Source organism: Cotesia glomerata, linkage group LG3, assembly GCF_020080835.1.
Source record: "Cotesia glomerata isolate CgM1 linkage group LG3, MPM_Cglom_v2.3, whole genome shotgun sequence".
Taxonomy (NCBI): domain Eukaryota; kingdom Metazoa; phylum Arthropoda; class Insecta; order Hymenoptera; family Braconidae; genus Cotesia; species Cotesia glomerata.
Window position 1 is genome coordinate 12,480,316 of NC_058160.1, and position 14,381 is coordinate 12,494,696.

A 14,381-nucleotide genomic window follows, 5' to 3' on the forward strand; every position below is an offset into this window, starting at 1 on the left:
GAGTATACACTAAAAAAATTTTTGAAGTCCTCAGAACAAAAGTTGTGAAGAAAAATTATTTTTTTTAAATTAAAATTTAAAAAAAATCAAATTTTGAAAAAAAATTAACATTTTCAAAAAAATTAAAATTTTCAGGAAAATTAAAAAAAAACATGCACATATACATTCATACATACAGACATACAGGCATCATCGTAAAAACCGTCGGGGAAGCTTCTTAGAACCTCGAAACGTCGAGATCTGATGAAAACTCGATTTTCGAAAAACGAGGTAAAACCAATAACTTCCCGATTTTCAAAAATTTTCAATTTTCTCTGCGAAAAGTTAATAAAAAATAAAATTTTGCAAATAAACTCGAGTAATAACTGTTTGTTTTTATTCAATAAAAAAAATTCACTCAGTGGGGACTAAATCAACTGAAAATCATCCACTTCGCATTCACTCCGCAAATTTTTTACAGTGGACAAGTTTTTATAATTCATCGTTAATAAATTTGTCGTAATTCAGTGAGTGAAAGCATAAAAACAAGTTTTCGAGAGATTTTTCATTTTACTACTGAAGAAAAAAAAAATCAACCTCCGTCATAGAATTTTGATCAATTTTTTTTTTCAATTTTGTCTGAACATTTGAAAAAAAATCTGAAAAGAGGTTGTTGACCTTGCAGCCATCTCTGGAACATCTCGCTATATTCTAGCTCAAAATCCTTAGAAACTTCCCTACAAAGTTGTTTTGACTCGCGATTAGTTTATTGCGAGTAAATTTATGCGGTTACGTATAAAATTAATAATTATATTTTATACCGAATAATTAATTGAGTTTGTTTGTGAATTAAATATTTAATTCACAAGGTATGTGGGCAATCATACAATTAGATTGCGCCAAGGAAAAAAACCAATGAGGTTCAATTTAACTTTAATTTATTTTAAAGCAAAGAAATGCGACTGTGCGCTACAAGGTATGTGAGAATAACTAACTTAGAGAAAATACAAAAATTGTTACAAGGAGAGTAAGAACTAGGCGTTACAATTACAAGCAGGAAAAATTAGGAGTAGGAATATTTGGCAACGAATAGTTGACCAGGAAGTAATTTGGAGGTGGGATAATTGCAAGCTATGCAGTTTGGAAAAATAAGCAGGAAAGGGAATACGGATGTTAAGGGTTTTACCTGGATGGGCGATAGATTTATAAAATATTTCTAAACTTAGTTGGCAATTAAAAGATTAAAAATACAAAATTTACTAAAAGTAAAAACCCAGAGTAATATAACCCAGGTATCAAATTTATGACCATAAGCAGATTAAAAACTATTTAGCAAAATATCTCAAAAATTACCATTAAAAATTCATTTTCTATTCAAAAGCTAGAAAATAACTAAAATATAAAAAAAGCAAAAATTGTCTAGACAGCTATTGCAATACATAGGCTGGGAAATTTACACTCATAAATAAAGTTGAACAAATGAATGAACCTTTTTCTAGATAACATAAAATACTTGAGAATACGGGTTTGAATTTAAAATAAAATATAATATTTATATTATTTACTAATTTAAATAATAATTTTTGACTATACAATAAAAAAAATATAAAATTATTTAATTAATTTAAATTTTTCTAATAAAACTAATCGTACGACGGAACATGCCGTCCCCCTTGAACCATCCAGTTCAAGCAGATTGAGTGAAGTCGTCATCCTCTTCATCGATGGGAAGTGGACAAAGCTTCTTGACGCAACGATCGTATGTGCCTGTTTTAGTCCTAAGGGTGACCACTCTGACAATGCCATCCTTTCCGGGGTGAACTGCAGTAATTCTTCCCAATGCCCATTTGAGAGGAGGTAAGTTCTCGTCTGAGATAAGCACTAAGTCGCTAACCTTGAGAGACGTTGATTACCGTTGAATTCCAGAGAATTTCATCAGCTGATGCAGGTACTCTTTGTGCCAACGTTTCCAGAAATGCTGTTTGAGCTGCTGAGCATGTTGCCATGCTGACAACCGATTCACTTGTGTATCTGTGAAGTCTACCTGTGGAAATGACGTCAAGGCGCTGCCTATAAGGAAATGGGCAGGAGTTAAAGGTAGTAGGTCGTGAGGATCAGAGGATATCGGAGAAATCGCTTGATTTTGGATAATTTGCAATTGCAAATGAAACGTAATATATATGCGACAATTGGCTGAAGTTTATTGAAAGACTCATATCTTTCGAGGAGATTGAAATCTTTGATTTCAATTTTCATACAACATGTATTTGGAGTTATAGGTTTCAACTCGGGAATAACTATTGGAGTCAGAACTCCATTGGGCCATAAAGAAATATCCTTGGCTAACCATAAAGGTCCATCAAACCAAATGGAAGCTTCAACAAAGTCTGATGGAAGTTGACCACGCGATATAAGATCGGCGGGATTGTCTTGAGATGAAACATGCCGCCAGTGACAAGAAAATGTGAGGGTCTGTATCTCTGATATACGGTTTGATACAAAAGTTTTTAGGCGATGAGCTTGAGTATTTATCCAGTGCAACACGATAGTAGAACCTGACCACAAATATGACTCATATGCATCCGAGAGAATAGCTGGTTTCACAGCATAATAAAGTCGAGCAAGTAATAATGCAGCACAGAGTTCTAGCCTCGGCAGTGTGAGAGGTTTGACTGGGGCAACGCGTGATTTGGAGGATATCAAACGAATACACACCTGCCCTTTAGAGTCAATTGAGCGCAAATATAGGCACGCACCATAAGCCTTTTCACTAGCATCACAAAATCCATGCAGTTGTGATTTTATTACGTCAGGTAAAGTAATTGCACGAGGAAAGCACAATTTTTCTATGAGTGGAAGCTGGCTTCGGAAATTAGACCAAGAGGAATGAATTTCGATGGGAATAGATTCATCCCATGCAGCACCAATTTTCCACAAAAGCTGCATGATAATTTTAGCGTGTACTATAATGGGACCTAGGAGCCCAATAGGATCGAAAAGCTTTGCAATTTGAGACAAGATGGTTCTTTTAGTAATATTACTCTGATTAGAAACATTTACGACATAGAAGAAATAATCGTCACGAGCATGCCTACGAATGCCTAACGTTTTCGTGGCTGAATCAGGATCTAACGACATGTGCGAGCTTTCCGGATGCTCTTGATCCTTGATAAGTAGCGCAAGGTGATTAGATGCCCATTTTCTTAAATTGAATCCACCCTTTTTTAACATAGCAATGAGCTGATCGCGCAGAGCGATTGCTTCGGCAACAGTTTTTGCACCAGACAGACAATCATCCACATAAAAATCTCTGTGCAATATTTTAGCTGCTAACGGAAAGTGTTCCTCCTCGTCATCAGCTAATCGAAGTAATGTTTTGATAGCTAAATAAGAAGCTGGGGCTGTGCCATAAGTAGCTGTATTAAGTACATAAGTACGAATAGGCTCGGAAGTTTCTCGACGAAAAAGTATTTTTTGATATTGAGCATCTTCCGAGTTAACAATAACCTGTCGATACATTTTTTCAGCATCATCCGTAAAAACAATGATATGAAATCGAAAACGTATTAGAATAATAAATAAGTCATCCTGTAATTTAGGACCAACCATAAGGAGTCATTTAAGAATATTCCAGTGGACGTTTTTACTGAACCATCAAAAAACGACACGTGTTTTTGTTGTTATGCTATATTCTTTCAATACAGCATGATGGGGCAAAAAATAACCAGTGACTCTGGAATCCTGGTTCTCTGCAAGGGACATGTGACCTAATGACAAATACTCATCCAAAAACTCAATATAATCACGCTATATTTCAGACCTTTGTTGAAACTTACGCTCCAAAGCATAAAAGCGCTTCAATGCGGTTGAGTATGATTCACCTAATGTGGATTTCTTGCTATTAAATGGCAATCTAGCTTCATATTTTCCGTCTGGATGCCTTTTCGTATGAAGAGCGTAATGCTCCTCACAAGCCTTCTCTTCCGATGATAGCGTTGAAACAGAGGAAAGCTCTTCAATTTCCCAAAAACGGGTTAAATTTACATCAGGAGGATCAGAATGTATCGATACATGGCAAGATATTCTGGAAGGTTGAGGAGACAGACTGACTTCACCAGCCACCATCCAGCCTAGTTGAGTTTTTTGTAAAATAGCATTAGGATATTTTTTCAAAGAAATTTGTCCAATACTAAGCAATTTGTAAAATAATTTAACACCAATTAGAGCATCAACTTTCGAAGGCTTGAAGAATTCTGGATCTGCTAATTTTATGTTTTTCGGCATGCCAAGCTCTATATGATTAATTGAAATAGTTGGCATTGCATGACTAATCTGAGGAACGATTAGGAATTCAGCAGATTTTTCATATTTACTAACTCTGGATCGCAATGTCGCTTGAGTAGAAATTTAACAATAGTCGATGTATTGTTAATTCCAGTAACATATATGTTAGCTGGTTTTTTAATGAGATTTAAAAAGTTAGCAATCTCCTCAGTTATGAAATGCGCTTGTGAACCTGCATCTAAAAATATACGACAGGTTCTACTTTTGCCTTGATGGTTGACAATATCAACTAAGGCGATGGCTAATAAGGCTTGAGAAGATGTTTGAGCTTGCATATTAGTGCAATTTGCTGCAAAATGCGATGAAACTTGAGTTTTGGGTGCTTGAGAAGCAGAATTATTTGATTTGTCGAAATGTAACAAGGTATGATGTTTTTATTTGCAGTTGCGACATGCTTGAGAGGTACATTTCGAAGAACGATGTCCTTTTTTCAGGCAATTAGTACACCAGCCACCATTCCTTGATGCCTCGAAACGAGCGTAAGGAGTTAAGGCTGCAAACTGGTTACAGCTATAAACTTGATGACCATTTTCATTACAAAATACGCAGGAAGCTTCATAGGTCGAAGCTGCAAATGCTTGCTGCGAAAGATTATTGACTCTTGAAGTATGCTTTTCCTGAGCAGGCTTAGAAGCTGAAAACTGAGCTCTACTGCCCTCTACCTGCATCTTTTGAGAAAATCAATGAAATTTTTAATAGTAGGCCGGACTATGCCACTACTGCAGTCTTCCCACCTCTCACGAGCGGATGAGTTAAGTTTTTCTCGAAGCAATACAATTAATATGGAATCCCATGATTCAATAGGTTCTTCCAACGCGGCAAGAGCACGCAAGTGCTTTTGCAAACAATCTAGAAAGGCTCGGAATGAAAATTCTTTAGAAATATTTGGGATGTCAACAATAGCTTTTATATGACAGTCGCGTATGTACTTGCGATCATACCTAACTTAGAGAAAATACAAAAACTGTCACAAGGAGAGTAAGAACTAGGCGTTACAATTACAAGCAGGAAAAATTAGGAGTAGGAATATTTGGCAACAAATAGTTGACCAGAAAGTAATTTGGAGGCGGGATAATTGCAAGCTATGCAGTTTGGAAAAATAAGCAGGAAAGGGAATACGGATGTTAAGGTTTTTACCTGGATGGGCGATAGATTTACAAAATATTTTTAAACTTAGTTGGCAATTAAAATTCATTTTCTATTCTAAAGCTAGAAAATAACTAAAATATAAAAAAAGCAAAAATTGTCTAGACTGCTATTGCAATACATAGGCTGGGAAATTTACACTCATAAATAAAGTTGAACAAATGAATGAACCTTTTTCTAGATAACATAAAATACTTGAGAATACAGGTTTGAATTTAAAATAAAATATATTATTTATATTATTTACTAATTTAAATAACAATTTTTGACTATACAATAAAAAAAATATAAAATTATTTAATTAATTTAAATTTTTCTAATAAAACTAATCGTACGACGGAACAAAAGTTTTAAGCTCTTTGAGAGAACTGGTGTATATTTTCGAGCTCAAAAATCTGGTGATTGTTTGGAGCACTGCACTGTTATGTCCAAGAACGTTTTTAGAGTGGTAGCGTAAACGGTGGAGGTTTGGACAAACAGTTTAAAGAATACGCAACGGAGGTTTTAATTCCGTTGTTTTAATTATTTTTGTGGGACATTTTCGATGTACGAATTTACCACGCCTTCGTTTGAGACTGGGCACGGATTTTATTAAAGAGTAGATGTACTTACTACTTGCTGGTTTATTTCTTAGGATCGGATCCGTAATTCTGGGGCTGGTCGTAGTGCCTTTTCCTTGAATGGGCCCTCTGGTTGGTCCTTGCAGCGGATGGAATTGGATGGATTTGGGCTGCTTACTCTAAGGGCTCCTTATTTTATGAAATGAACTAACTCGAACAAAATTTCACTTCTTTTGATATTTATTTTTATAAACACTAAAACTTTTACACTTTCACAAATTTTATTAAACGTAATTTATTTATTTGAATTTTTTTTATTTAAGCTAACGTCCTCCAGTCCCCCGTAGGGTAAAGTGCGCAAATTTAGCTTTTAAGAGATTTTAATTATTTACTGACCGAATTCTTGCCTAAGTGCAGAGCAAATTAGAACTTTGAGAATCTGGTTCTCTAGAATTTACTTATTGGTCGTATTCTCGCCTAAGTGCAGAGCAAATTAGAACTTTGAGATTACGGCTCTCTATGATTATAATTTATACTTATAATTAATACGTGGCCTGCCGGTTATACCGTGTCTGAACTCGTCTTAAGTGCAGCGCAAATTAAGATAAGGGACTTATACAAGGCACGGGCCCGTCAACTAAACGCGGAAGTCGAATTAATTAACAAAGACGAGGCGTTTGCTGTTGATCGCCTTTTTAAAACCTCGCGCTGCTGAGTTTGCGAAGTCCCCGCTAGTCAAACAGCAGTCACGTAGCTTCTATTTTATTGTGGCTTTCGCGCAAGGAGAAGTCTTCCATCTGCGCGGACGATTTAAATTTAAAGAAAGAGAAGAGAGAAAAAAAATTTGCGGGTGGACATAACAGCACTGAGAAAAAAGTATTTTGCTACTAAGGATATTTTTTTTGATAATCAGAATACTTGGTATTGTTAAAATACCAAGTATTGTGATTATCAAAATACTTTTTTCTCAGTGTGTTTTTTGAAAATTTTGAATTGTGATATCTCCGGAACAAACTAACCTTTTTTATGCGGTTTGCGGCATTCATCCCACTCTCTTAAAAGAAATCAGTGGCATTTCACTGATTCAACCAGTGAGTAGAAAGTTCACTAGTGAATCAGTGAACTTTCAAGTTCCTCACTGATTCAACCAGTGAGTTCCGAAGTCACTAATTCAACCAGTGGACTTCGATCAGCTATGCGCGCATGCGCTTAGGTATAGGTTATATTATTTATGTTCTGTGAAATAAATGCTAACTGTTGTGAAAACATATGACAAATAACAAAGGTATTAAACAATAAAACTATTGAATAGGTAAGTAAAATAAAAAATTTCTACTGAATAATTAAAGTAACATTCTTAACAATACTATGAAAAATTATTTTTTCAGGTGCTAAAAATATAACTAAAAAGTTGAATTGCAACTTTAACCTTTATGATGAGTGAGATCTCAACATATTCAGTTAGTAAGTTGCTGGATTTTTTAATACCATCCATCAAGGATGAAGAAACTAAATTCTTGAAGGATGAAGAAACTAATTCTTGAAGGTAAATTTTTACTTTTTTCTTAAAAATTTTACTTAACTAAAGTTAGTACTTATGGTATGGCATATAAAGTTTATCTTAAATACACTACACCTTCTAATACCTTGAATTTTTGTTTTTAGAACCAACTTGATGTATCAAACTCACCAATAGAAGATACCAATGATGAAGTAAAAAATGTAACTACATTTCCTAATCCTTCTTTGCTACACATAATTTCTGTAAGTTTGAATTATTTAATATTTTCGCTGCATGTGTTCATCTAGATTTCTTAGACGAAACAAATAATAATAAATGATTATATAAATGTTTTGTGTGTAAGAAGGGACCAACATGCAAAATTATGTTGATGATTTTAATATCAAAGCGACCACGAATGTTCAACCATTTATGATTGTGATGAACGTTCAGGAGGATAGATATTTTGTACAATTAGATGGACATTTAATTGGTTTGCAAAAGATTGCAAACCTGCAACTATTTTTTCCACGTTGTACAAACTATTCTATGTGTTTGATTTACGTTATTCACCAAGTTTGGACAACTTTTACAATTTTATCGATCATTATATATTTAATCTAGCAACTGTCCGTAGTGCTGTTTCTTTCTTAAATGTTTCCTTAAATAATCCTGAAACTAAAAAATAATAATTATTAATTTATTTTACTTTTATAATAATAAGGTTTGCAGCAATCGATGGTGTTTTTCAAGTTTGAGAGCTGATGAGATTTTGAAATTGATCGTTCCAGACACTTTTTTTGGTCGTAAAAAAATACTTTTTCAGTCACACTTAAAAAATTTTTGACTTTGCTTCCAACACTTAGAAATTTTTATGAAAATGGGACTTAGAAAAAATTTTTGGTGTAAACTTGATGTATACTCAGTGTATAAACGCCGCGTATACACCGTGTATAATTGGTGTATACTTAGTAGATAGCGATCCGCTAGGGTTTAAATTTAAATCACCCTTGCAGATGGAAGACTTCTCCATGCGCGAAAGCCACCATAAAATATAAGCTACGCGACTGCTGGTTAACTAGCGGGAACTTCTGCAAACTCAGCACCGCGAGTTTTTAAGAAGGCAATCAACAGCTAAATCCTCGTCTTTGTTAGTTAATTCGACTTCCGCGTTTAACTTGACGAGCCCATGCCTTGTAGAGTCCTTTGCTTTAATTTGCACTGCACTTAGAGGAAGTTTGGACGTGGTTTTACCGGCAGGCCACGTATTAGTTATTAAATACAATCATAGAGAGTCGAAATCTCAAAGTTCTAATTTGCCCTGCACTTAGGCGAGAATTCGGCCAGTAAGAAAAATTTAGAGAACCGGAATCTCAAAGTTCTAATTTGCCCTGCACTTAGGCGAGAGTTCGGTCAGTAAGTAACTTAAAATCTTTCAAAAGCTAAATTTGCGCACTTTACCCTACGGGGGACTGGAGGACGTTAGCTCAAATTAAAATAAAATTCATTTATATAAATTTCGATTAAATAAAATTTGTGAAAGTGTAAAAGTTTTGGTGTTTATAAAATAAATCTTAAAAAGAAGTAAAATCCGTTTCGAATAAGTTCATTTCATAAAAATAAAAAGCCCTTAAAATAAGCAGCTCAAATCCATCCACTTCCATCTGCTGCAAAGACCAACCAGAGGGCCCATTCAAGGAAAATGCGCTAACAGCAGCCCCGGAATCACGAATCCGGTAATAAGCAATAATCCTGCAAGCAGTAAGTACATCTATACTCAATAAAAATCCGTGCTCAGTCTCAAACGAAGGCGTGGTAAATTCGTCTGTCGAAAACTTCCCGCATAAACAATTAAAACAACGGAATTAAAAACTCCGTTGCGTATTCTTTAAACTGTTAGTACAAACCTCCACCATTTACGCTACCGCTCTAAAAACGCCCTTGGACATAAGAAATCTATTCTAGACATTTCGCTGGCAACTCCAAGGATGCCAACATGATTGAAGACTGGACAGTATCCGAAGAATACAGTGGCAGTGATCACCAGTACGTGACATTCAGAGTTGGACTGGTACCTATTCCGGCTCCACAACGAGTTCTTCAGAAGCGGAAGTGGAATGCCAGGAGGCTTGATCCAGAGGTACTGCGAGCTTCACTTGCACGGAGCTGGTCTATCCTTCAGAACAACCCGACACCGGATACCTGCAACGAGACGGAAAAGGCAGTGCTAAATACGATGAAGGAGATTGCTGCCGCATGTGACGCCTCTATGCCGCGGCTAAAAAACTAAAGTTTCCACAGGCCGGCGTACTGGTGGCCAACAGACATAGCAGAGCTTCGCAAAGTATGCCATCAGCTATGTCGCCGCGTAACGAGAGCCGCGAAACGTTCTCCAAGCCAGGACTTATATTCAAAAGAGTACAAGCAGGCCAAAAAGACGCTAAACCGAGCCATCAAAGCAAGAAAAGCGATTTTATGGAAAGAGATCTGTAATGATCTCAACAAGGACATCTGGGGTAAAGCCTACCAAATTGTCACCAAACGACTTGGAAAGGCTTCACCAGAAGCGCCGAAGTCTCCTGCCTTTATGGACAGCATTGTAGCGGAGCTGTTTCCTAAACACCCACCGCGGAGAAAAAGACATTACGGAAAAGATGGCAAATCAACACCTTTTACAACTAAAGAGCTGCAAGACGCGGCAAAGTTTCTCAAGACGGGAAAGGCACCTGGCTCTGATGGCATTCCGAAGTCGGTGATCAGGATCGTAGTCCTGGAATACCCAGACATACTCCTGAACACTTACAATGCATGCTTGGCAACTGGCACATTTCCGCGATCTGGAAGCGGCAGAGATTAGTTCTCTTAGACAAAGGTAAGGGAACTCCCGTAACACCTTCGTCGTTTAGACCACTTTGCATGCTTGACATTGCTGAAAAACTGCTCGAGAAACTCATACAAGGAAGACTTCGTAACGACATCGACCGTGCCGGAGGCTTTGCCACCAACCAACATGGCTTCTGGAAAGGTCGTTCAACAGTCGGAGCAATCGAGAGAGTCATAAAGACAGTAAAACAAGCATGGTCTGGTAGCCTCAAAGCTCGTAAAGTATGTCTTCTCCTCACGCTAGACGTCAAAAACGCCTTTAACATTTAGGGTTTTAATCCCTCAAAGTATTTGGAGCCGGCTAATGACAGGAAATTTTTTTGCGTAACCGGACGAGACACTTAATGCGTTTTCTCATTACTAGAGGTTCTTGTAAATTTTATTTTTTCCTTTAAAAAATAAGGATAATAAAATTTATAGGTACATAAAAAAAAATGTTAAGTGAAGACTACACCGTAACAACCACCTGGAAAATGTAAATTACACCGGCCCAAAAAAAAAAATTAGGAAAACGGTAGATCCTAAAGGCCATCCCTGCAACTAGGGATGCTGCAACATCCCACTAAGTAAAATACTCACGAATTTTTACTTTATCAATTAACCATAAATTTGTGAGTAGAGATGAACTTGAGTACAGTTGTAAATGATTAAAAATGTAAATGAATAAATTCTTTGTGAATAGAGATGTAACTGAGTTAAAAATTCAGTGAATAGAGTTGAAAATGAATACAATTGGAACTGAGCAAAATTGTAATTGACTACTGTTGAATTTGAGTAAGGTTGTAACTGATTAAAGTTCTACCTGAAAGCAAGTAATATTGAGTAAAGTTGAATCAGAGTAAAGTTGAATCAGAGTGAAGTTGAATCAGAGTAAAGTTGAATCAGAGTAAAGATTTGATTGAATAAAGTTGTGACTGAATGAATATGATTTCGAATAAAAATGTAATTGAGTGTAGATGTCGTTGATAGCTGTGAGTAGAGATTTTATGAGTAGACCTGTAACACAGTCGATTTGGCGTTGAAATCACCAGCTACGATGACTTCGCCGTCGAGCTTGCCGATGGTATCTTCTATATTTGTCAACTTCTGGCGAAAGACACTAATGCCTTCGTTGGGTGAAAGGTAGACGCTCATCAGGTAGGTTGTAGGGATCTCGATCCAGACGAAGCCTGCTCCGCTTCCGTTGTTGTTGTTATGTCCACCTTCATTTTTTTTTTCTTTCTTTAAATTTAAATCACCCGCGCAGATGGAAGACTTCTCCATGCGCGAAAACCACAATAAAATATAAGCTACGTGACTGCTGGTTAACTATCGGGGACTTCTGCAACCTCAGCACCGCGAGCATTTAAAAAGGCGATCAACAGCAAACGCCTCGTCTTTGTTAATTAATTCGACTTCCGCGTTTAGTTGACGGGCCCGTGCCTTGTAGAGTCCTTTGCTTTAATTTGCACTGCACTTAAAGGGAGTTTGGACGCGGTTTAACCGGCAGGCCACGTATTAGTTTTAATCTTAGAGAGTCGTATTCTCAAAGTTTTAATTTGCTCTGCACTTAGGCGAGAATTCGACCAGTAAATAAATCATAGAGAACCGGAATCTCAAAGTTCTAATTTGCTCTGCACTTAGGCGAGAATCCGGTCATTAAGTTTATTCAAAATTTCTTAGAAGCTAGTTTTGCGCACTTTACCCTACGGGGAACTGGAGGACGTTGGCTCAATCAAATTAATAAAATTCATTAATATAAATTTCGATTAAATAAAATTTGTTAAAGTGTAAAAATTTTAGTGTTTATAAAAATAAATATCAAAAGAAGTGAAATTTTGTTCGAGTCAATTCATTTCGTAAAATAAGAAGCCCTTAAAGTAAGCAGCCCAAATCCATCCAACTCCATCCGCTGCAAGGACCAATCAGAGGGCCCAATCCAGGAAAAGGCGCTAACAGCAGCCCCGGAATCACGGATCCGGTAGTAACTAAAACCCTGCAAAGAGTAAGTACATCTATTCTAAATAAAATCCGTAATCAGTCTCTAACGAAGGCGTGGTAAATTCGTCCGTCGAAAACGTCCCACATAAATAATTAAACAACGGAATTAAAACCTCCGTTGCGTATTCTTTAAATCGTTAGTCCAAACCTCCACCGTTTACGCTACCACTTAAACGCCCTTGGACATAACATTGTTGACAGTGATCTTCTTCTAGTTTACTATCCAGATAGCTGCCGTGCCGGACTTATCAGCGAACCATGTTTTACCTTCGATGTTTAGATGCTGCTCGCAGATAAAGCAGACGTCGATTTTATCTTCAAAGACGCACTGGCGCAGCAGGTTTTGCTCCAAAGCGCACCTATTCAGGTTGCCTTAGAGTATGCGCGTCATTTCTGCCCTCTCGTGGCTCCGGCAAGTGCTGTGCGGAATGCTTTGCAAGCTCCGGTGCCAGAAATATGGCATAAACCATCTTAGGCATCTTTGTCCGGCGTACAAAGGAAACAACTTGGCTTTTCCGTGCAGTTTACGGCCTTGTGGTTCTCTCCGCCACATTTGTAGCAGCACCTGCTTCTGTCTGGTCCCTCACACTACCGTATTTAGTTTCCAAACCCGAGACATAAAAAGCAGCATGTTACTTTTGCAACTTGGCGTATACGGCAATCAACCCAACCGATCTTTATACGGGCCCTGTCAAGGGCCTTAATCACACTGGCTTCGTCTATCTCGCAGAAGGCTGCCCGATTGCCTCGTGGTGTGGGTTTTGTCAAATTTACCCGTTTGATCTCCAGGCTGATGTCAGTGAATTCACGTTTGAGTGCTTCATGGATGTCGCTCTCAGTAGAGATTCCATCCAAGTCAAGTATCTCGATCGTTGTTTTTGGTGTGAGCGTTCTGACTGTACCGATATTAGCAGTTGCTGTTTTTATCGCAGCCGTGAAAGCAGCAGTGTCTTCAGTCTTGCGACCTATTTCTAGAAGAACGCCCTCACGCTTCGTTTGTTTAATAGACTTTATGTCTACTTCAGTCTCTGTCGGGTTAACCTTGTCCTTGATTTTTTTGAGGAGATCGGCGTACGTTCGCCCCTTAGCTGGTTGACTAGCACAGCCTTAGTTCTTGTCTTCTTCCTCCTCGGTTTCTTGGAGCCACCATTGCTTGGCTGGTTTTGGGCTATAGCAGATTGGGCCACTGCACGGAAAGAACAATAACTCACTGTACATCCTCGTATAGTATACTCCGTGGTATTTGTAGTGAAAAAAATTTCAAACTATAGTCAATATCCTTCAAAGGATATTAACTTAATAGCCATAATTTATAGCTAAATTTGTCATTAAAGACAAATTTGGGAACTGGGGAAATAAAGGATAAAGGGGGGAGGAGGGACCTTACTTAGTAGGAATTTTTCGGTAACCGAAAAAATAATTCAGACAGCCCAGACCGGGACTCGAACCCGGATCATTTGGTTACGCGCCAAAGGCTCTACCAGTTAAGCTATCCTTCAAAGTATACTAAATTATTTTTGGACTGTACTCAGTGAAGTTTCCGATTTAACCGATTAATTTTTCTGGTTATATCTCGCAAGACTTCACGGGATATAATGTGAAAAATAATTTCGTGTAAATTGAATTATACTCGAATGAAATTTGGATTATGCCCACGGTGACTCCGCCATTTTTTTTTCTAGCGCCTGCGCACTTACCATTATCATATCTATGATACATTTTAAATATTAGGTTGGTCAAATATTGTTTTAAATAATTATTACACACATTAAAAACATTTAAGGAGCATTAAAGCACAATTTTTCCGATAATTTGGGGTTAAAAAATTTTTTTTTCTTTTCTTAGACTCTTTGAACTTAAAAATGTTAAGCTAAGAATTTCAATAATAAAATTGCAATTCAAATTTCTAAATTAACACCGCAGTGAATGACATTATTCAAGACATGAAGAAATAGTTTAAATATTTCTTTAATTAGATTTTTTTAGCA

General features: G+C 37.0%; 1 protein-coding gene across 1 annotated transcript; it reads right to left on the bottom strand.

Annotated features, from left to right (window-relative positions):
• Positions 1–1,888: 1,888 nt before the first annotated feature.
• Positions 1,889–14,112, bottom strand: LOC123261336. The gene is made up of 9 exons (XM_044722924.1): positions 14,091–14,112; positions 13,469–13,579; positions 13,168–13,421; positions 4,730–4,985; positions 4,353–4,645; positions 3,816–4,311; positions 3,682–3,746; positions 2,238–3,567; positions 1,889–2,049 (listed from the first exon to the last, which is right to left on the bottom strand). Exons 1-9 carry the CDS (start codon positions 14,110–14,112, stop codon positions 1,889–1,891), a joined length of 2,988 nt encoding a protein of 995 aa, XP_044578859.1.
• Positions 14,113–14,381: the final 269 nt, after the last annotated feature.